The sequence below is a fragment of the Clupea harengus genome, chromosome 9, assembly GCF_900700415.2.
Source record: "Clupea harengus chromosome 9, Ch_v2.0.2, whole genome shotgun sequence".
NCBI classification, from domain to species: Eukaryota; Metazoa; Chordata; class Actinopteri; order Clupeiformes; family Clupeidae; genus Clupea; species Clupea harengus.
In genome coordinates this window covers 15,909,698-15,932,267 of record NC_045160.1, presented here as the reverse complement: position 1 = coordinate 15,932,267, position 22,570 = coordinate 15,909,698, and the positions used below count along the sequence as shown (strand labels likewise).

General features: G+C 41.2%; 2 protein-coding genes across 3 annotated transcripts; both read right to left on the bottom strand.

The window, feature by feature from the left end:
• Positions 1-3,080: 3,080 nt before the first annotated feature.
• On the bottom strand, positions 3,081-7,793 carry LOC116221946 (pre-mRNA-splicing factor CWC22 homolog). The gene is made up of 8 exons (XM_042708723.1): positions 7,457-7,793; positions 6,611-6,736; positions 5,973-6,125; positions 5,610-5,705; positions 4,793-4,894; positions 4,380-4,442; positions 3,895-3,942; positions 3,081-3,743 (listed from the first exon to the last, which is right to left on the bottom strand). Exons 3-8 carry the CDS (start codon positions 6,021-6,023, stop codon positions 3,330-3,332), a joined length of 774 nt encoding a protein of 257 aa, XP_042564657.1. The 5' UTR covers positions 6,024-6,125; positions 6,611-6,736; positions 7,457-7,793; the 3' UTR covers positions 3,081-3,329.
• Positions 7,794-10,370: 2,577 nt separating this feature from the next.
• LOC116221843 (protein FAM133) lies at positions 10,371-21,614 on the bottom strand. 2 transcript variants are annotated; one of them, XM_031573648.2, is made up of 13 exons: positions 21,546-21,614; positions 20,173-20,309; positions 19,664-19,777; positions 18,967-19,047; positions 17,795-17,879; positions 15,949-16,031; positions 15,655-15,771; positions 15,470-15,562; positions 14,961-15,074; positions 13,499-13,568; positions 12,896-13,014; positions 11,228-11,326; positions 10,371-11,026 (listed from the first exon to the last, which is right to left on the bottom strand). In XM_031573648.2, the coding sequence occupies exons 1-13, from the start codon at positions 21,565-21,567 to the stop codon at positions 10,874-10,876; spliced, it is 1,287 nt and encodes a 428-aa protein (XP_031429508.1). In that variant the 5' UTR covers positions 21,568-21,614; the 3' UTR covers positions 10,371-10,873. The 2 variants fall into 2 exon arrangements, with proteins under 2 accessions (XP_031429508.1, XP_031429507.1); XM_031573647.2 differs by having other exon boundaries at positions 10,372-11,026; positions 11,219-11,326.
• Between the last annotated feature and the right edge of the window lie 956 nt (positions 21,615-22,570).

Below are 22,570 nucleotides of genomic sequence, written 5' to 3'. Positions count from 1 at the left end.
TTTATTAATCATGATCATCCCAGGGCGCCCCTTCAGCCACACGTTTACTTGTCAACCTGATTTTTAAATTGAATTGATGGTTATTGTCGATAATTTCCTAATTGGGGGGGGGGGGGGGGCGGTTGCGTTAAATTACGTTAGATTACGTTAGTTACGTAAGGGCTCCCGCACACAGCCAGGGTGGGGTGAGCGTGTTAGCTACGTGGCATTCGCAAAAATGAAGCGGTCTAAACCATCTGGAGCACAGGGACGAAAACGAAGAAAGGAAGAAGAGGAAAAGAAAGCCAAGTATAGAGGTAAGTCTTCTCATCTCAGCCATTAAGGTGTCAAACGAAATAAATGTAGTATTGTGCATCACCTAATATTGGACGTTTCATTGCTGTCACTTAGGCTAGCTATAGCTAGCTAGCGACTGTTACTTTGCTAATTTGCTACGTAGGCTATTACTAGCAAACGTAACTTCACTGATAACCTACATGGATGTAAATGTCAAAAGACCAGTATCTGGATAACGTATGCTAGTTATGAAAACTACAGTTGCTGTCTACATTCATTATAAATGGCATAAGTTCTGTTTAGTGAATTCACAACTAGCAGGTGCATACACACAGTAACCATTTTGGGGATAGTGGTGTTCACCCTTCTGTACAGTTCCTTCCCAGGAATATACTAAAATATATATGTTTTTTGTTTTGTTTTGTTCTCATTTTTTATTTTTGTTTTAAATTGGCCAGATGCACTCAGGCAATTTTTGCAGAGGCCGGCACCTGCTGGAGAAAGGACGCCTGATTCGCCTCTGTAAGTAGCCTACACAACTAGTACTATTGTTGCTGTTTTTGTTATTGTTATTATTATTATTAGCAATTATTACTTTCATAATCACATCACATTAATACTACTAATTGTAATCAGTAGCCTAGTATTATTTAGCCTTGTAGCAGTGGTGGCAGTAATTGTAATGTATCTACTACAAGTTACATGGTCAGATAAAATGTATTAATGCAACTATGTGGTAGGATGATAGAAATGACCAAATGCAATTGTGTAATGAACAGCATGGATGAATTCTGTGTTTAAATACAGCTGCAGGAGAAGGGACATCCAGTAGTTCTCAAGGGGCCAGTAACACACAGGCCAGGAACACACCGCCTGCATCAGGTGAGTCTATTTAATAGTATTTATTCAAGCCACATCCATACTTTAAAGTACAATAGAAACATGTTAGCATGTATTAAATACAATAGCTTGTTTTCTTAAAGAAGTTCAACCACATTCATGATCATTTCACTTATTATATTAAACACTGCTTGTCTGACTATACAATATGCTTGAATACAGGTGAAGGTGAAGGGACATCCAGGACCACATCAAGCACTCAGGGCACCAGTGAAACTACACTGCCGCCTGCAGACACCTCACCCTCCACAATTCCTGATATCCAGGGAGAACCTATAGATCCTGCTGACTGGCCAGCCCTCTGTGATCCGGTAAGGATAGTTAGTTAGTTTGCAGAGGACCATACCAGACCAGTCCAGACTTTACATTTCCAAAAAAGAGATGATGGGAGAAGCTGCCACCACAACCACTTCTACAGGAAATTAGTAAATGGGGAGAAAATCAAGAGAAGCTGGCTTGTATATTCAAGGAAAAACAATACTCTGTATTGCTTCTGCTGCAAGCTATTTTCACAGAAAAATGACCACCTCATTAGTAGTGGCCTAAATGACTGGAAGAATTAGTGAGGTATTTGAGATATTTTGTAGTGGTACGTACAGTATCCATAAAAGCTCTTTTGTTTGTAGAGGGTATAGTTAGGGTATAGAGGGTCATAATTTGCTTACAGGTGCTTAAGAGTGTTTTGCACAGTTTATGGTTTTGCACAGTTTATGGAGTTGATTTAGTCCTAACTTTGAGTGTGTAATACATTATTTTAAATAATAAAAAAGAAAATGTTCTGAAACTATTCCGGTGTTTTTTGTCCATGCACCATTTATTGTTGAACTGCAATGTAGAATAGTAGAATTATAAGTGGGTGAAAAAACTGCTATGCAAAGTAAAGCGGTTAAGTTAATATATGTCTCTTCAGTGATGTTAAGTATTGTGTGGGGGGGGGGGGGGGGGGGGGGGGGCGCAAAACTCAATCTCGCCTAGGGCAACCAAAGGGCTAGAGCCGGCCCTGGGTACACCTGAGCCCACCTGTGCATCACATTTGTAGCAATCAGTTTTACCACCTGATATGTATTTGCCTTATAGCTAACTTTGTAGCGAGGTCGCCAAGGTTTCATTTAAAGTGTGCAGAACTATACTCGCTGGTAAAATTGCGCTTTTTCTAAAAAGCTGATAAAAACCGGTTTCCCTTCTTATGTATACCGACAACATCAAATTTGGTCAACCACAGAGATCCCTTTCTCTAGTCACCTTTTGTTGTGTTGAATTTCTTTGCTTATGAGCACCTAGACTTCCTTGTCTATAATTGTTAAATTATTTTTGATTACATTTTTTGTTATCAAGAATGTTCAGGACAGAGGCTCATAGTCAGGTGCTGTTTATTTGTAATTGCCTGGCTGTTCACCAAGCACTGTCTTTTAAAAATTTGAATGAGGCTGGCAATGGCAGAATGTTGGTACTTTTTAGAGATTCTGTGAGACAAGCACATTGATGACTCCAGTGAGGTTGGCTGTCCATGCTGCCTCTACATGATGGTACGTCTATGTTAATCTGTGCTTCCTGGTCAGGTGAAGACAGCCATGAGACTCCCTTAAGACTGCAGCAGAACCCTGCCCCCCACCCCTCACTCATGTTAGTGTATGTTTATTTTACATCCCTCTACCTTTTCTCTCTCTCTCACTTTCTTGCCCTGTCTCTCCCTCCCGCACAAACAAAAACAGTTTATACTGCTCAAATAAGTGGATGATGACTAAGTAGTCATACTTCAATGTTTAAACCTTGTGATCTGATATGGTTGCTTTATACAAATATACTCATTAACATTATAATTAACATTATATGTTTGTTTTCCAACAACCCAAAACGCATTTTCTGACAAAGGCAGTGAAATCAACGCTCAGACATATCCTCAATTCTTGAAAGGGATTCTTTAATCATCATCTTTTCCATCACCTTTTGTCAATTACAAAAACATCATTAACAATAACATCAAAAGGCCCTGATTTACCCTCAACCAATAACAATTTGAATTGAATTTCATCATTTGCAGTATCTGCCATTTTATCTCCAGCCTTCCAAATGTGACTGTGGGAATCATTTGTATCACCCACACCATCTCCCCAAACAGCCACAGAACTGTCGCTATCCTCCTCCTTTTTATTTTATTTTTCATATGGCTTAGGGCCTCGCAGTATGTCGCTGGACCTGACCAGTGTGGTCCTGTTCCCGGACGCCCCCCCAGCCCTGTCACGCTGCCCCATCAGGGACTCCATGGGGCTCAAGGGCCTCTGAGTGGGGCTGTCTGGGGGCCGGAGTGAGAGGGAGGTGGTGGTCTCAAAGCGAGAGCTAGGCCTGGGGGCAATTGCTGGCTGTGAGGCCTGCAGCGAGGTCGGCTTGGCTTTGGGCTCCAGATGGCTCTTTGAGTCATCGACACCCCCTACAGACTTCAACTTGTACGCAGACGGTCCCTTAGGGGGTTCAAACTTGTCAAGCCCGTGTGCTCCTCCAGGGCTGCACTGCTCCTTCGACGAGCTGTCCTCTCCTTCTCCTTCCCGCTCATCTTTCCTGGGCTTGTTCTGTGACACACACACACACACACACACACACACACACACACACACACACACACACCATACAAAACAGTGAAAGAAAAATCAACTCTAGACCTCTAGACAACAGGAGGAAATGGAATAGAAAACAAATCAGTGGCGGATTGCAAATCGTTACCTCCTTGTCGCTCCCTGATGAAGATGAAGAGGAGGAGCAGGAAGAGCCCTAAGGAAGAAAAAATATAAAGGAGAAATGTTACTTTGCGATCAATGCTCACTTTTCCTGTCTTTTCCTCAGTGCTGAGAAAGAATGCCGAATGACCTGTCATGGTAGATATGACACGATCAATATGATAACCTACCTAAAGCTTTTAAAGTCTCACATAACCAGAAAGAGCATTTTGAAGTCTGGGCCTTAGATGACACCGGGTATTTTCCTCCATCTCACTTATTATTCATCACTAAACCTGAAAGTACCGCATTAACATTGTATTTCAGCAGATGATTAATGTAATCCATAGATGGCCTACTCTTTTCTCTTACAGTAAATGAAAACGCTTAAAAATGGACATAGACAATTACACACTAGTGGAGAAATTTTGACAGGGCAATTTAATTAGGCTGATTTCATGAGTGCCATAAGCCTATTAAGTACCCGCTTACCTTCTTTTTATCCTTGTCCTGCTTCTTCTTTTTATCCTCTCCGCTGTCAGAAGACGAGGACGCCTGTAAGTAAGGGAGGGAGGGACAGGTAGAGTAATTGTCATTGGGAGTGCATGAATGTGAGAAGACTTGTTCATTATCGGCTGCAAGAGACAGCATGGTCTATGCCAGTAAAATGCCATCTACCGCCCTTGAGCAGGTAACCTTTACATGGATATTTGATTCGTTTGGCCTTGTTTCTGACAGGTGGACTGGGCAGAAATGAGTTTGTCAAATGTCATGTCACATGTGATGTGTCAATAACAACTTAAAGCATTTTGGATTCTCTACACTCGGCATGCATGAAGTAGATAGTCTGTCAGGATTCATGCTATTTCACTATTATATTATTTTCTCTTTCCAGTAACACCTACCTTCTTCTCTTTCTTCTTCTTATTTTTCTTCTTCTTCTTGTCTTTCTTCTTCTTTTTCTTCTTTTTGTCATCATCACTGTCTGAGGAAGATGAGCAAGAGTCCTAAGGACACACACACACACACACACACAAACACACACACACACACACACACACACACAGACACACACACACGCAGACACACACACACACACACACACACACACACACACACGCACACACACACACACACACACAGACACACACACACAGACACACACAGACACACACACACAGACACACACACACACACACACACATATACAATGTTACACACAATATTACTTGTATTGCATTATATACTTGTATTACTTGTGTTGTATTATACTTCATTCACAAGTACAGAAAATTGGGGTCTTTTCCTGATATGTGTCCACACCATCCATGCCACACATATTACCTGAAATACCCTTAAGGCTCAAATAACAATTACAATAATAATAATGACAAGAATCACTATGCAGCCCATGTCATTTCATATTATAGGCCAACTCCTCACTGCTAAACCTGGACAATAAGAGAGCCTCCAGTGATTATGCCTGAGCCTCCAGCAAAGGTGTCAATCTAATTTAGGATGAATACCAGTGAATGAATCACGGGTGATAATCCTTGAAAATGAATTTCCACTTCATCGACCCACTCCTTATTTGATTGAAACTGTCTCAATCTATTACGAGGCATGAATATTTTTATATGTTTGACGCAGGCTTAAGCAGGGCAAGTGGGGAAAACAGTTGAGTTGTAGGGAGGGGGGGGGGGGGGGGGGGGGATGTTGCACCTTTTTGGCTTTTTTCTTTTTCTTCTCGTCCTTTTTCTTCTTCTTCTTCTTCTTCTTCTTCTTTTCCTTATCATCATCACTGTCAGAGGAGCAGTCCTGCAATGAGAGAATAGGGCAGAGATTACAGTAAATACCCTTCTGTTTGAATAGTCTTCCTGGATGACGCTACATCTTTTCCTCCTCACAGTGACACTAAGCGCTACCTACAGGTTTCCTCTTACTTCATTTATCCATGTGTGTCTTTCCCAAGATCAGAAAAAACAACTGTGGTTGTACTGTCAGAACAGGTTTTATCCATGTACTCTGGGCACTGATAAAGTGGTTGGCACATGAGAGATGCTTAGTCATGTCAATCTTTTTCACCTTCTGCTTTTTCTTCTTCCCCTTGTCTTTCTTCTTTTTCTTCCTCTCCATGTCTTTCTTCTCCTTTTTCTTCTTCTTCTTTTTCTTATCACTGTCACTGTCAGAGGAGGAGGAAGATGAGGAGCTGTCGGAATCGGAGGATGAGCTGGAGTCCTGGGAAGACAAAGATCAGGTCACGCACAGATGCCTTTGAGGAAGTAATTGTGTGTGTGTGTGTGTGTGTGTGTGTGTGTGTGTGTGTGTGTGTGTGTGTGTGTGTGCATGCCTATTTGTCTCATTGTTTGTCTGTTGTGTATATATCCGTCTGTCTGTTGTGAAAGTGTATCAGTTTCATAGCGTTTATCATGATTAGAGGCGTAAGACAACAAGACTACTCTGCATGACTGTCTGTGTCAACTACCTGATGGCAGAATAGAACCCGGAATATCTATAAATGGAATATGAGTATGAAATGCCATCTGCAGCACTGGAGGAGGTAACCTTTACAAGTGTATTTCAGTATTCTGGTCTGCTCTAGGACTGGTACACTCAGGCATAATGAAGTGGATTTATGTTAGATGGAGAGAGAGTGGCCATTCTATGTTTTTTTTGTTTGGTTCTGCCTCCTTCTCTCAACGTTTAATGTGCAAAATGCAGACCTTTTCTTTCTTTTTCTTGTCCTTTTTCTTCTTCTTATCTTTCTTCTTTTTCTTTTTCTTCTTCTTGTCATCCTCACTGTCTGAACAGGATGAGGAGCTCTCTGAAGATGAGGAGGAACTGGAATCCTAAGACACACACACACACACACACACACACACACACACACACACACACACACACACACACACACACACACACACACACACACACACACACGCACACACACGTGCGACACAACACAAATAACAATTTTGTTTAGGATTGCACTGATTCATTTCTTTTTTCATTTCTTACCAACTACATACACTAGACAAGTTCATTTCTCTGAGGAAAATAATTTGTATTGTTGCTTTGATCTATATTGGTACAAGCATGACAGTTTCTTTTGTGCTTAATTCACAAAGTCAGATCATAGACAATGTAAAGCTTTTCAGTTTGATGCATTGAGCATGTCTGCATGTATTACATTCTACAGAAATTGTACATTGTGCAGAGAATAGAGCCTGCAGTGATTGTGTGGAGGCTTTTCATTTTCTTTTTAATTAAATGACTAAACAGCATTGTGTTTGTCCATAAAACTACGCGGAAATGGGTTTGCTGAAGAGAATTATGAGATACTAAGGAAGGCAAAAGCATAAATCATATGGGTATTGATTTGTTCTGTCCTTTTCTGTAGACTGTCAAAGTACAGAGCCTCAAGATTCACAGAGAGTTGTCATCTAATGCTATATTTACTTTCTCAACTAACTATCCTCACACACACGCGCAAAGGCGGAGAGAGAAAATATCAGTGCCAGTTTGGGTTTACCTGTAAGTAGTGTCATGTACACGTGTCTTTGCATTACCTTCTTCACTGGCTTCTTCTTCTTCTTCTTCTTCTTCTTCTTGTTTTTCTTCTTCTTCTTTTCCTTGTCATCATCGCTGTCTGAATCACAGCGCTTTGGAAAGAGACCAACAACGGAATAGACACTCAGTAAAATGACCAAAGATTTACAATGTTTCCCTCGTCCAGCTTTGCCTTATTATTAACCTGGCAGTGGTTCAGGAAACATAAAGACTTCACCCAGACAGTGCAGTGGTTTGTCATGCCGTTGATGTATAGATATGTGTAGCTTATGAGACTATGCTGTAGACCACGTGAAGGTGCTATAGACTATCTTCACTGTAGAAAGGTGTTCAGTGATTAGTCTCATTAAAAGGGACAGAGTTGGGAAAGATTGCTTTTGGATTAGAGCAATTTACTGTTTGAAACCTCTTTACTTTTGGAATTAAAAGAAATGTCTAATAGCCTTTTTTAACATACCTAAACAGCTTCATAGTGTATTCGTCATGTATTGTGTGTCATAGACTTCATAGTGTTTAGTGTCTCAGAAACTCAAATGTAACATTAACCTTCTTTTCTTTCTTTTTCTTGTCCTTTTTCTTCTTCTTATCTTTCTTCTTTTTCTTTTTCTTCTTCTTGTCATCCTCACTGTCTGAAGAGGATGAGGAGCTCTCTGAAGATGAGGAGGAACTGGAATCCTAAGGGACACACACACACATACACACACCACAACCACCACAAAACAGTATCACCAAATATGTATTTGTATGTTTTTGTATTGATTGTATATCATCATAACTGTGCAAAATGAATGTACATTTTAGCAGCTGTGAGATTATGTTACCTTACCTCAAAATATTCTAAATTCAACCATGATGGGAAAAGTATTTTAAAATTACCTTCTTCACCTTCTTTTTCTTTTTCTTGTCTTTCTTCTTCTTTTTCTTCTTCTTGTCATCCTCACTGTCTGAAGAGGATGAGGAGCTCTCTGAAGATGAGGAGGAACTGGAATCCTAAGGGACACACACACACACACACCACAACCACCACAAAACAGTATCACCAAATATGTATTTACAGTGGGGAAAATAAGTATTTGAACCCCTGCCGATTTCGCAAGTTTGGCCACTTGCAAAGAAATGTGTGCTCTATAATTGTAATGGTAGGTGTATTTTACCAGTGAGAAATAGAATATCAACAACCAATCCAGAAAACTGCATTTTATAACATTTATGACTTTATTTGTATTTGATGCAGAAAATAAGTAATTGAACCCCCAAGCAAACAGCAAGAATTCTGGCTCCCAATGACCAGTTATGTGCCCAAGAAGCACACAGATTAGTCCTCATTAGGCCTAACAGGGTACACCTGATCTCAACTGGTGATGTGTATAAAAGAAACCTTTCCAAAGAATCATACTTCACACCTTCAACCTCACCACCATGGGCAAGACCAAAGAGTTGACCAAGGACGTCAGAGATAAGATTGTAGACCTGCACAAGGCTGGAATGGGTTACAAAACCATCGGCAAGCAGCTTGGTGAGAAGCAGACAACTATTGGTGCGATTATTCGTAAATGGAAGCAACACCAAACAATTGTCAATCGCTCTAGGTCTGGGGCTCCATGCAAGATGTTCCCTTGTGCGGTATCGGTGATCATCCGAAAGGTGCAGAATAACCCCAGAACTACACAGGGGGAGCTTGTGAATGATCTCAAGGCAGCTGGGACCACAGTCACCAAGAAAACCATTGGCAACACACTATGCCGTAATGGTTTGAAGTACTGCAGCACTCGCAAGCATGGAGGTGGAAACATTATGCTTTGGGGCTGTTTCTCTGCCAAGGGTACAGGACGACTCCACTGCATCGAGGGGACTATGGATGGGGCCATATAACGTGAAATATTGGGCTTGAACCTCATTCCCTCATTCCCTCCCATTGAAAACGCAACCTTAAGGATTTGGAGAGGATCTGCAAAGAGGAGTGGACCAAAATTCCTCCTGAGATGTGTGTAAACCTGGTGACCAACTACAAGAAAAGTCTGACGTCTGTAATTGCCAACAAGGGTTATTCTACTTAGTACTAAGTCATGTTCTGCTAGGGGTTGAAATACTTATTTTCTGCATCAAATGCAAATTAAGTCATAAGTGTTATAAAATGCAGTTTTCTGGATTTTTTTGTTGATAATCTGTTTCTTACTGTTAAAATACACCTACCATTACAATTATAGAGCACACATTTCTTTGCAAGTGGCCAAACTTGCGAAATCGGCAGGGGTTCAAATACTTATTTTCCCCACTGTATATGTTTTTGTATTGATTGTATAGCATCATAACTGTGCAAAATGAATGTACATTTTAGCAGCTGTGAGATTATGTTGCCTTACCTCAAAATATTCTAAATTCAACCATGATGGAAAAAGTATTTTAAAATTACCTTCTTCACCTTCTTTTTCTTTTTCTTGTCTTTCTTCTTCTTTTTCTTCTTTTTGTCGTCATCACTGTCTGAAGAAGATGAGCTGTCTGATGAGGAGGAAGAGCCGGAGTCCTGAGGTTGGAACACACACACACACACACACACACACACACACAGATGCACACACACACACACACACACACCCAAAAGCAGATGAATAGAAAAATTACTCAACAAGGAGGTTATGCAACAGATTTACAGTACCGAAATACATTTACTTGGGGATCTATACTTGAGTATAGCTTCTTTTGGAAACTTTGGTTTTACTCCACTGAAAGACAAACATTGTATATTTGACTCCACTACATTTCTATGAAGGTTCCTGTTACTCGTTACTTTGAAGCATAGCTTTGAAGTCGGCGGATTCATTTTATTTTCATTTCTAAAAAGCGTGAGGCCAAATACAGACAGTTCAGTGGTTTGTCATGTCGTCGATTTATAGAAATGTGTATGTTATATCATGCCGTCGATTTATAGAAATGTGTATGTTATATCATGCCTTCGATTTATAGAAATGTGTATGTTATATCATGCCGTTGATTTATGTGTAGCTTATGAGACTATACTGTAGACCACGTGAAGGTGCTATAGGCTATCTTCACTGTAGAAAGGTGTTTAATAATTTGTGAGATGTCCTGTTATTAGTGGTGTAATAGTCTCATTAAAAGGGACAGAGTTGGGAAAGATTGCTTTTGGATCGGAGCAGTTTACTGTTTGAAACCTCTTTACTTTTGTACTTAAAAGAAACGTCTAATAACCTTTTTAACCTACCTTAACAGCTCCACCCTGCATTTGTAATGTATTGAGTGTCATAGACTTCATAGTGTCTCAGAAACTCAAATGTAACATTAACCTTAATTTCTTTCTTTTTCTTGTCTTAAGGCATAATGAAGTGGATTTATGTTAGATGGAGAGAGAGTGGCCATTATATGTTATTTTTTTTGTCTGGTTCTGCTTCCTTCTCCTAACGTTTAATGTGCAAAATGCAGACCTTTTCTTTCTTTTTCTTGTTCTTTTTCTTCTTATTATCTTTCTTCTTTTTCTTTTTCTTCTTCTTGTCATCTTCACTGTCTGAAGAGGACGAGGAGCTCTCTGAAGATGAGGAGCAACCGGAATCCTAAGGGACACACACACACACCACAACCACCACCAAACAGTATCACCAAATATGTATTTGTACGTTTTTAATTGACTGTATTTCATCATAACTGTGCGAAGTGAAAGTACATTTTAGCAGCTGTGAGATTATGTTGCCTTACCTCAAAATAATCTTCATTCAACCATGATGGAAAAAGTATTTAAAGATTACCTTCCTCACCTTCTTTTTCTTTTTCTTGTCTTTCTTCTTTTTCTTCTTTTTGTCGTCATCACTGTCTGAAGAAGATGAGCTGTCTGATGAGGAGGAAGAGCCGGAGTCCTGAGGTTGGAACACACACACACACACACACACACACACACACACACACACACACACACACACACAAAAGCAGATGAATAGAAAATTACTCAACAAGGAGGTTATGCAACAGATTGATTTGATAACAAGCTTCTTTCAGGGGTGGACAGTACCGAAATACATCTACTTGGGGATCTATACTTGAGTATAGCTTCTTTTGGAAACTTTGGTTTTACTCACCTGAAAGACAAACATTGTACTTTTGACTCCACTACATTTCTATGAAGGTTCCTGTTACTCGTTACTTTGAAGCATAGCTTTGAAGTCGGCGGATTAATTTTATTTTTATTTCTAAAATGTGTGAGGCCATACGCTGAGTTCGTCACAGGAGAGAAAAAAATTACTCTTGTGTCAATCAAGTTCAAAGTGCTTTCTGCATCTTTTTTTGAACAGTTCAATTTCAAATTGGTGGTGGTGATGATGGCTACGGCTGACAAAGATGCCTCTCCGTGTCTCGGAGACTTTAACTATTTTTTCGACTTAGGAATGTTGCCTAAGCATTTCCTGCTCCTTTGCTGAGGACGTTTTGCCTTTTGTTTTTTGTGACTGCCTTAAGCTTTACATTAAAACCCTAATTCCACCCTTTGGTCAAACAAGTCTGCTCTTGTGTCCTTTAATCCAATTAGGCCTTACCTGCCCCGACAGTTGAGGTATGCAAACATTGTTTAAAATGTTTATTTGGAATTAAAATCAAATTGTCTTGCAGTAGTTTCATTTGTAATTGGTCAAATTACTTTTTGGCCTAGTTTTATTGTCAATCCACTGCTGATTAATACTTAGCAAGCAAAAATGCAGAGGTAACATTACTGACTAAAGTCCTTTCATGTGTTTTAATCTTGTCAAATATACACAGTGCTGTTAGTGGGGATGGGTAATGAAACCGGTATTAAATTGTCTTGGGGCTAACTTATTAATATAGACCTAGTTTTGATAAGGTCTGAAGTTTCTGGTTCTTTTATACGTATGTACGTAGGTATGTATGTATGTATGTATGTATGTATGTACTGTATGTATTTGTCACTCTGAAGCCTCTCTCCTCATCTCTGTGTTTTAAAGGCAACTACTCCAGTTCTTTAACTCAAGTGTAAATTTGACTGAATCATTTTAACTTGAATTGGAGTAACATTTGACCAGGAGTGCGTATGCTTTGATTGCCGTAATGGAATTGAATGCTTTGTCCACCTCTGGCTGCTTTCATGCTCAAACTTAAAAAGAGTCTGTAAAAAAGACCTTGGCCAAAGTCTCCTGACAACCAATTATCACTGACTTTCAGCCAGGTGCAATGTTGTGCGAATGAAATGTCAGATTGCCTTCCATCAGTGGCCACCAAGGAGTTACACACATGTAAGAGGCCATGCAACCCGTGTCTTTGCCAGCAGGCAGACCATTGTGTCTGTCTGTCCTCCTGTCAGTCTGTCTGTCTGAGGACTTCTCTTTCACTGACAAGTTGCAGTGAAAACCATAAAGCTGAACCAAACCTGACAAGTTCTGAGCTCAAAACTAACAATCCAAGGATTTAGCTTTCATGACCTTTTTCTTCTTTAACTTCTTTTCTTTTTTCTTTCCCTCCGACCCTTCTCCCTCGTCATCACTCAGGTGTCCATCGTCGTCTCTCAGTGAGGGGCAGGTCTCTGTCCCAGCCGGGAAGGCTGCATGCAGGGTTAGAAAGACTAGAGTGAACACTAGAAAAACATGCTTAGCGCTGAAGCTCAGGAACACTGGGAAACATCAGCATCAGGAAAACAATGTTGAAGAAAACCCCCCACAATCCAGATGACTGAGAAACATGTTCAGGATCCTCTCATCATCCCATCAGTGTACACTCACAACTCACAACTTCCCAGCTATCCCATGTAAACAGTTTTGGCTATTACCCAGCCAAAATACTGGCCATTACTCCAATGTTTGTACAGTGACTCATACACTGTAGCAAATGGCATGGAAACTGATGCATAGAGCTTTTACAATGTCCGCTGAAAGATCCCACTGATTTAGGGTCATGGTTCCTTTTTTGCCACACACATTCAGTTATGAGCAACTGCCCTTTCTTATATCATAACCTTGTCTCTGCTGACAAGCCAAATTTACTGGCCTGGCCTTTGGTAAAATACGGCCGCCTATTAAAAGACTCACCAGCATCGGAGGCAACACCAATCACGCTGTCCTCTTCGATTTTTTCCTCGCCCTCCTCAGTCTCCTGAGCCTGATTCAAAATAGAACAGAAAACTCTGGTCTAATGTTCTGTCAAATTCCAGTCTGAAGAGCTTAAAACAGTTTATTACATCATAGAAATAAAAAAAATCCAGATTTATTAACACAATCCAGTGCATGACACCAGTAATACCAGTGAAGATGAAAGATCATTATTTCAAGAGTTAAAGCTTTGGCCTTGTTTTGATGACACTTTTGCCATTGTGAAATATCAGTGAGTCATTTGATTAAATGGACAAGGCGTCAGGCATATCAAACATAATATGAATATTTCTAAGCTCAAATATCCCAGGTAGGAGCTGGAGAGTAACTGGATTGAGGTGGTCTCAAGTGCAGTCAGTGACTGTTAACTTTTGTGTGGGCTCATCTTCACAACGTCATTGACAACAAAGGACACTGGCTCGCAGTCGTAGTGCTTTGTTCAGGCGAACATGTGTAGGTGTGAGCGAATCAGGTCTGAGCAGAGTTGCCAAGGACTGGACTGCCTTTGGTACACCCACTACAGAGCAGAAAGCCTGCATTAAGCTTTGGTTTGGGCTAGATGTGTAGCCTTTCGGCGTCACAGTGTTAAAATATTAAAAGGCAGTGCACCTTGAGTGAACGTCGCTTGCACAGCTGGGGTCACGCAATGTTAGAATACGGGATGACAGATCAAACAAGATTTTATGTTACACGCATCAAAAGTGGAGCTCTCAAAGCCAAAAAACTAACACAGCAGAATACCATAAGCAAACACAAGCAAAGTGTCCTCTTCAAGATTAATGTGAATGAACTTGTGATGTAAAACTCTGTGGTGGAATAAATATATTTTGATATTAATAACTGCATACAGGGCCTTCTGTTCAGATTCACTGTCAACCAGATTACTAAGAGAGAAAAACAGAGTTTAAATAGACATGTCTGACATGCTATACATCCATAGTTGGGTACCACCATAGCTTATCGTGAGATGCAGTGGTACATATTTTAGAGCGATTTTAATGATTAGAAATCCACCGATAAGCTTCACAGCAAAAGGTATGCCAGTTAGCCTGTTATTAAATGTGTTAGGAATGTAAATAGAGTTGTCTGGTTTTCCATACCCTGGAGGGAGAGAGCCTACCAAGTTACCACCTACATAGTACTTTATAAACTTAAATGTTCTCAACTTTTCTCTCAGTCATTTAAAAAAAAACTACCCACCCCAACCCCCCGAACTACCCCTCCACTGACATCTTTGTATTGTTTCCTTTTGTTGTCAATAAACCATCTGCACACCTACATTTTGTTGTAGTTTTTGTAAGTTTTAGTTTTCTTTGTTTAGTGTGATTTGTGTCACAAATATGATTCAACACTATTGCAAACTAACACTGTGCAGCTTATGTGTAAAAGATTGGTCTCACACCTTTTTCTTATCTTTCTTGTCCTTTTTACTCTTTGTCTTCTTCTTCTTTTTCTTCTTCTTCTTCTTCTTCTCCTCCTCTTCACTGGAGCTGTCTGATGATGAGCTGCTGTTATCCTGCAAGGCAGAGAGAAACATTTTTGTCTTAAAGGAGAGTTGAAATCATGTAGGATCCTGGCCTGTGTCGATCCCCTGCCTTGATATTGGCTCTGAAATAGGTGATTATGTGTTTTCAGAAGGGCGTGTGCTTCATCACTGCCAAAGGCGAAAAGGCCATTGTTATTGCTTTTCTTTCTGTTGTTTTCGCTCCACTGACTCCTCGTGCATGAGTCTCTCACATGTATTTGGGAAAACGATTAAACACAAACAAAGCCAATTAGTTCAATGGTCTATGGAAAGAGCCCGATTAACCACTTGCAGTCATTTTTGGTATATTTGGTAAAACATAAAACATAACATTTTGTGATGATGTTATGAAGTTAGACATCTACAGTCATCGTGATGGTTATCACCTTCTTCTTCTTCATCTTCTTCTTTTTTTTCTTTTCATCTTCGCTGGAACTTTCTGAGGAGCTATCAGAGGACGAGCTGCTGGAGCTGGAATCCTGGTGGAATAAAAATGTGTGAGAAGGGAGCGAGAAACAGAGCTTAAAGCAAAACCTTTCAGTTTACCATCCACCTTTTCATAATTATTCACCTTCTTCTTTTTCTTCTTAGACTTCTTAGCGGTGTTCTTCTTTTTCTTTTTCTTTTTCTCTTTCTTCTTCTTTTTCTTCTTTTTCTCATCCTCACTGTCTGACGATGAGCTAGAGCCCTTCAAAACACGGTGCTTTTATCAGTCAATTAGAAGAAAATCACACTGGAGCGCTAAAGTAATCAAAGTCCTTCAGCACGGACTAGAACTTGCTTTCGTTTTTACTGCATTTTAAGAAAGCTTTTGTGAGTTCAGAGGAGCAAAGCTTCTCTCCACGTCATCGAGTGAAGAACTTACATCTAGCTTCTGCTCTTTACACTTCTTCTTCAGGTCCTCCTCCTGTATCTCTCTACAGGGGAAAGCCACATCGGTGAGGCTTCCTGCAAGAGGAGCACACAAATGGCGATGAGTAACAAATAACAAACAAAAATGATTCTTCCCTATCTTCAAATACTGGCAAAGAAGAGCTGTTAAAAAGTAATGTACAGTGTAGCCACTCAGCAACAAGGCATTCCCAAGAGTTTAAACGTTGTGTGTCCTTAAAGGGGTGGGGCAAGGCACAAACACACTGAATCATGCTATGTGCATGCCTCCTTTAAGAGTCAAAATGAAAGATAAATAGATTGTGGATTGGTGATATGCGTTCAACAACTACTATGAGAGAACCTTATCAAATGATAATTGAGTCATTATGATATTATGTTAGAGCATTATGTCATTATGTTAAAACATGAGTAACAGATGCTCATGTACATTATGCTTTTTTGACCAAAAAATTGGGTTCTTAGCAAAATTCGTTAACGTGGCACTTGAAAAGGGCATCTAATTTACAGTGAAATAAAGAAGAGGCAATTTTTCAGTGCCCTGATGAAATGTTCTGTCTTTGAACTTCAAATGCCTTTGTGGTGTGCTGTACAGACGATATTTCACTCTCTGTGTGGTATGTCTGAGGGCGTGTGTTCACCCAGTCAACTGACACACTTTATTATAGCAAATTTAAAAAAAGAGAGAAATTTCCTTTAACCAAAAGGAAACTACAGTTGTGCAACATAAATGCCCTATAGCCAATATATAATTCATGGGAAATGATTATATCTTTAATAATTTACTTATATAATGATATAGGCCTTGCTATGCTCAGCCTCTCAGTGTCACACTGAATACTAGTAATACTGAACATATTTAAGACAAGAATATGTTTAAGATATATTTATGATTTAAGGTTTGATTCTCTATTGAGATATACAATCAGGTATGTCATTTCATTTCTTTCATCAGTCTAAAGGAATCCATCTAATCTGTGTGACCACTTTGTGCTATGTAAGTGTATATATATTGGTCCACTTGCAACTAACCAATCAGAACAATGCCCCAGAAAGGCCAAGAAATGGCTAAGGGGACGAACACACCGAGACGCATTGCTACAGGCGCAGGCGCTTCAAAAACGCCTTGGCAAAGCGCGCCGGGCAAGACAGCCTGGTGCGCCTGTGAAGCGGGTCTGCGTGCGCAACCAAATCAAATCGCGACTTTGGAAATACATTTCATTTTACAGTCATTGTAATTAAAAACCGCTAATATCAACCTTCCGCCTGCATTTGCCATTTTCCCAGCATTCCCATAGACACATATACATGTATATATGTCTATGACCGTTCCTACCACATCTACCGGCATCAAAACAGGAAGGAAGTGGTAAAGTAGTAAAGCCCGCCTCTTGCTTGATCTGATTGGCTGCCTGGGCCGAGTGTGACATTGATGAGCTGTGCGCCTCCGTGCCTTGCGCTGGAAAATTGAGAATATTTTAACTTTTAAGCGCGCTTAAAAAACGCTACAAAAAAGCGCTGCATAAAAAGGCGCGCATGAAAGGCGCGCCGTACCATATGAAACAACGCTTTTGCTAACGTTGCGTTTTTAGAAATGCGTCTGGTGTGTTCGCGCCCTGTCTCTGCTGAACTGATAGGTGGTGGAGAAAGGCGATGTTATATCACACTTGAAACAAACCTCAAAGATTTCCATTTGAGTGAACACATGATCCACCAGAAAGCACTCTCAGAGACGCACCAGGTAAATGAAAGTAGATGGTGTCTCTCTGTTATAGAACATTGATTTAAGACAACCAGCAACATGTAATTGGCTTCCTCACCTGATTCGGAAAAAGCATCATCGCCTGTAGTCTTTTTCCTCGCCTTCTCCTTTTTCTTCTTCTTTTTCTTCTTCTCCTTTTCATCCTGAAATGAAGAAAGAGTGAGGCCTTAGAAGAACACACAAAAGCAGGCTTTAATGTATCGCAGTGGAGCAAAGAAACACAGGCTCATTTGCTGCCACAGAATACAAACAAACACACAAAGCAAGGAAATGTTAATGTGGCTCATAAACTGGAAAGCTCGTCAGTAGAGGGCTGCCTTCCTCTCATTGTGTCATCTGACGCCCACTCGCACATGGGAAATAAGGGTTAATCAACTTAGACAACGTGGAAGATTAAACGATCGCACACAGGCACTCGATAATGCTCGCTCACAGGCATGTATGCAAACACATACCACACCGATTCCATATGGACATAATATATATCCAGATATGCACACCTCACGCATACACATACACACACACAGGCACGTCACACACACACACACACACACACAAGCAAACATATAAACATTTACTCGCACCACATACACACACACATAATCACACAAACCCATAGAAATGTACAGCCAATATACACTTGCACTCTCTCTGTTTCTCTCTCTCTCTCTCTCTCTCTCTCTCTCTGCTCCCTTATCGCTCATTACTCATGACAGGTGTGCCATGCTCAAGTGCAGAGGGGTGCGTGCTGGCGCTGTTAACACCCCTCCAGGAGAGGAGGACTGGTGACCGGGTGTGAGTTTACACAAGGAGTGTGACTAATCAAACGGTGCAGATTCCACATCGCCAAGGAGTGTCACAGACATGTGGAACTGGCTCCTGCCACAGCACCGAACCCAAAAAAACCCAAAGGAACCCAACGGAACCGAAAGGAACCCAAAGGAACCCAAGGGCTGTGCCACTGAGAGGGATGGAGAATGTACACAGCATGTCTGGTTTCTTAGGAAATGGCTGTATGCAGGGCAGAGTGCATTATGGGTCATGTTGAACGCCATGTTTATCCTGTAGAGTGGTAAGGTGTGACTGTCTGTACTGTGATCCACTTTGCATACATACATGCACGAGCCCGCACACACACACACACACACACACACACACACACACACACACACACCTCTGCTCCATTCCGTGGGGTGTTATATATGAATCTTTGATATGCAACAGACTTACCTCACTGTCCTCGCTGTCTGATGAGCTACTTGAAGAAGAGGAGGAGGAGGAGGAGGAAGATGAGGAAGAGGAACTTGACGCCTGTATTGGAAATAGGAATAGACAGAGACTTGTTGCATCAGCATAGCCAAATGAGGGCTTGCAAGAGCATGCACAAATACTTCAAATGTTTTCTGTACACATTCCGTTGCTCTTAAGTGTCTCTTTTTTCTTTCTTCCTTTGAACGACAGACTGACCCACCCTACACTGCTTAATTTTTTTTTCCCCAGATGGAAAATGACAGAAAATATCTTTATTTGGTATGCCTCTAACCTGAGGGTGTAGAGCTCTCCTTATTAAAACACACACACAGAGAGAAAGAGAACTAGAACTGCACTGCATATTGAGTCTCCTTCGATCACTCAGCAAGGAAAAAATCAAACCCCTTTGTGGTCTATCAAGGGATAGGTTATGTGGGTTTGCATCACAGTTCTCTACAGTTGTCAAGATGGAATTGAGCTCACATCAATGGCTCAGGGGGTTTGAGGTGTGTGTGTGTGTGTGTGTGTGTGTGTGTGTGTGTGTGTGTGTGTGTGTGTGTGTGTGTGTGTGTGTGTGTGTGTGTGTGTGTATGTGTGTGCAGACCTAGTGAGCGCAGCTTGTGACAGCACAAAAACAACACTCACTTCCACACTGACAGAAGCTAATTCACGGTACCTTTCGTTTCTTGGCCTTCTTCTTCAGCTTCTTCTTTTTTATCTTCTTATTCTCCTTTTCCTCATCCTCACTGTCGGGGGATGACAGAGAGCTGTCCAAAGAGTACTGCTGCTCCTAAAAGAAAGAAAAAAAGAAAGAATGCTTGCTTGCTTTTGATCCAAGCTCGGCTTAATATTGGAGACTAATTATTTTACTATGACAAAATGTACGATTGTTCAGGTTCTGCTTGCTACAGTGGTTTCTAGAATGTAGAAAAAAGCAGGATAAGAACTTGCAGAAGAGAGCAGTTTGAACAAAGAGTGATCATTCCTCATTGTTTTCCTGCTCAGTTCAGTAACGTTGGACACAAACACACAAAACCAAACACTGAACAATTCTAAGCTGACAAAACTACGGTGTAGAGTGTGTAATATCCAGACCTGTTTTGGTGCAGTTCACTTACTGACTCACTGGACAATGGATTTCCTCACATTCCAAGCACATTCACACACACACACACAAACACAAACCTGTAATTTTTCTTCCTTGCATGTGGGAATCAACGGTGTGGCTTCTGGTGTGTTCAGCACCTCACCCGAAGATGGCCTCCAGTCGTGTGGGCCGCGCAGAGCCGCACCGTGCCCGGCTGCTGCCCCTGTCCCTGCAGCTAAAGCACACCACAGTGGTTTGGGTCACAGATCCATCACACTCAAGGTGGCTACAGAGGGATCCTACAAAGGTGAACTAAGATACACATATTCTACACATGAACACAAACACACACTTACACACTCACACACACACACATGCTTGCGCGCACACACCTGCACATAACACATAGATATAGAGATACATGAGTGCACACACACACACATTCACACACTCACAAACTGAGGTGACCCAGAGGCCCGAGTTGCATGCCTGTGTGTCTGTGTGTGTGTGTGTGTGTGTGTGTGTGTGTGAAGACACCAGCCCCCTCCAGGCCCATCAATCACAAAATAATGGATAAGAAGTGGTCGGAGGCGTCGTCCATCACTGTCATGTAGCCAGCCTCAGACATAATGTGCAGAAGGCTAGAAGGTGATATTACAGCAGCTCTGACTGCCCTGTGTCCTATGCATGGGAAATGGGGGACCCTATCATTCAGCACATGATAAAGAAGTCTTGCATGACTGCAGTAACCTTGGCTTATACATAGGTCTAGGCTACATTCAAAGCCAGTACACTGGTAAGATAACTACATAATGACAAAGTCATTAAATCACCTGGAATGATACTCATCTTGAAAGGTTGATGTACTTTAGTACTTTAATGAGACTTTTCTCCCATCGCGATTCATTGTTTTGAAGCCAAGCTGGCAGTTATTTGGCAGCTTTTGTCTTTACAGTGGCTATAAAGACGGCGCCATCATTGGCCTGGCATTGGCTACGCTTCCTGCCCAGCCTGACTGGGAAAGCAGCTACCACCTCACTGTCAATGACATGTAATGGGCTCATTCAGAGAGCAACAGCCCTAACAGCGTGTCCATCTATGCATTAAATCCTCCATATACAGAGCTATAGGTGTCTAGTCTTGACTGTACAGCCACCACACCCACACAGAGCGATAGGAGTGCAGCACTTCCTAGTCATAAAACTTCAGCGTTGAAAAGGGGAAGAATCCACTCCACAAAAACTCCAAAAGAAATCTTTAACACGGCACTTTTTGTATGCTTAAGTAAAGTTTTAACAACTAATGAGAAACACAGAAGCACAACCTTCACTCTGTCACCAAACTGAAAATGAAATGGTTTTCTGTTTAACAGAAAGCTATGTTTAGATATTAACCTGAGTTAACTTAGAGTTCAGAGATCAAAATGTAGGCTATAAACATTTTCACTGAGGTAATAAAATGGCTATCAAACCTGCTGGCTGCTTAGGATCCATCACCCTCGAGCTGATCCTCTGACCCTGTCAGTCTTTTGTGGAGTCATTCGAGCTGACTTCACGCAAGCTGATTGCACGCTCACGCCCACATACAGGTACATTTCCGCAGGTGTGTCCACACCTGACAAAACCAGTCTGTCAGGCTTTAAAGTCACAGCTACCCACAGTGTCTGACAGCAAATGCTTAGGCTGAGGGAAACAAGCCTAATAGAGTGGGGGAAAGGTTGCTAATACACAACTGAATGTGTCATGACAACGCATGGGTCTGCATTGGACAGAGCTGACAAAAATATTATATACCAAGTACCAAGATGGAAAGAAATGCAATGATAAGTAACAAGGTGTGTATGTATGCGCGTGCGCAAGTGTGTGTGTGTGTGTGTGTGTAGCCATAATTTGTACTCCAGTGTGCTGTCTTCGTGTTCCTCCATATGCTCACAGCAGCGGGTTGTTCTCACCCTGCAGAATCGCCCAAACCCTCAAGAAGGTGTCAGAGGTGCTATAGTCTGTATCTCTTCACAGACACATGCTCAGCTGATTAGAGAGGTCTCTGGTCTATGGGCCCAGCGGCTGTGAAAAGCACACGGCCCTTCAAATACAAGAAGCAGACGGTTGGAAGACCGGCTGTCCTAATTGTCTGCAGTTGTGGTAACAGCCCATTGGAAGGATCTAATTCTTGAGTGTTCTGGGTGGTACATTTCCAGTAATTTAATTATACTAGGTAGTACATGTTGGATATTTTAAATATGTATTAAGTATATCTTAAAGGCCGACAGTGCCCGTCAGGTGCCATAAAAAACGCCCTTTATAGTGCCAGTGTTTTAGTGTGTTCTGGGCTACTGTGGAAACATGGCGTTGCAACTTGGCGAACTCCATGGACGAAGACCTCCTCCCTATGTAGACACGAAGGGCTCATTCTAAGCTCTAAGCTCATTCTAAGGAAATGGAAATTCTAACAAAAACACAATAATTCATAGTTACAGGTGATTTTACACTATCAAAA

Excerpts from the sequence above, each read along its gene's own strand:
- LOC116221946 (XM_042708723.1), bottom strand. The coding sequence starts at position 6,023 with ATGGAGAGGAAGAAAAAGAAGAAAGACAAGGGGAAGAAGAAAAAGCAG. Across the intron at positions 3,943-4,379 it reads AGGACAAGGATAAAAAGAAG|GGCTCTTCCTGCTCCTCCTC; the intron begins GTAAGCGGGTAC and ends TTTCTTCCTTAG. Across the intron at positions 3,744-3,894 it reads CATCAGGGAGCGACAAGGAG|AACAAGCCCAGGAAAGATGA; the intron begins GTAACGATTTGC and ends TGTGTGTCACAG.
- LOC116221843 (XM_031573647.2), bottom strand. The coding sequence starts at position 21,567 with ATGGATCCTAAGCAGCCAGCAG. Across the intron at positions 16,032-17,794 it reads TGATGCTTTTTCCGAATCAG|GAAGCCTCACCGATGTGGCT; the intron begins GTGAGGAAGCCA and ends CTCCTCTTGCAG. Across the intron at positions 13,015-13,498 it reads TGGTGTTGCCTCCGATGCTG|CCTTCCCGGCTGGGACAGAG; the intron begins GTGAGTCTTTTA and ends CCCTGCATGCAG.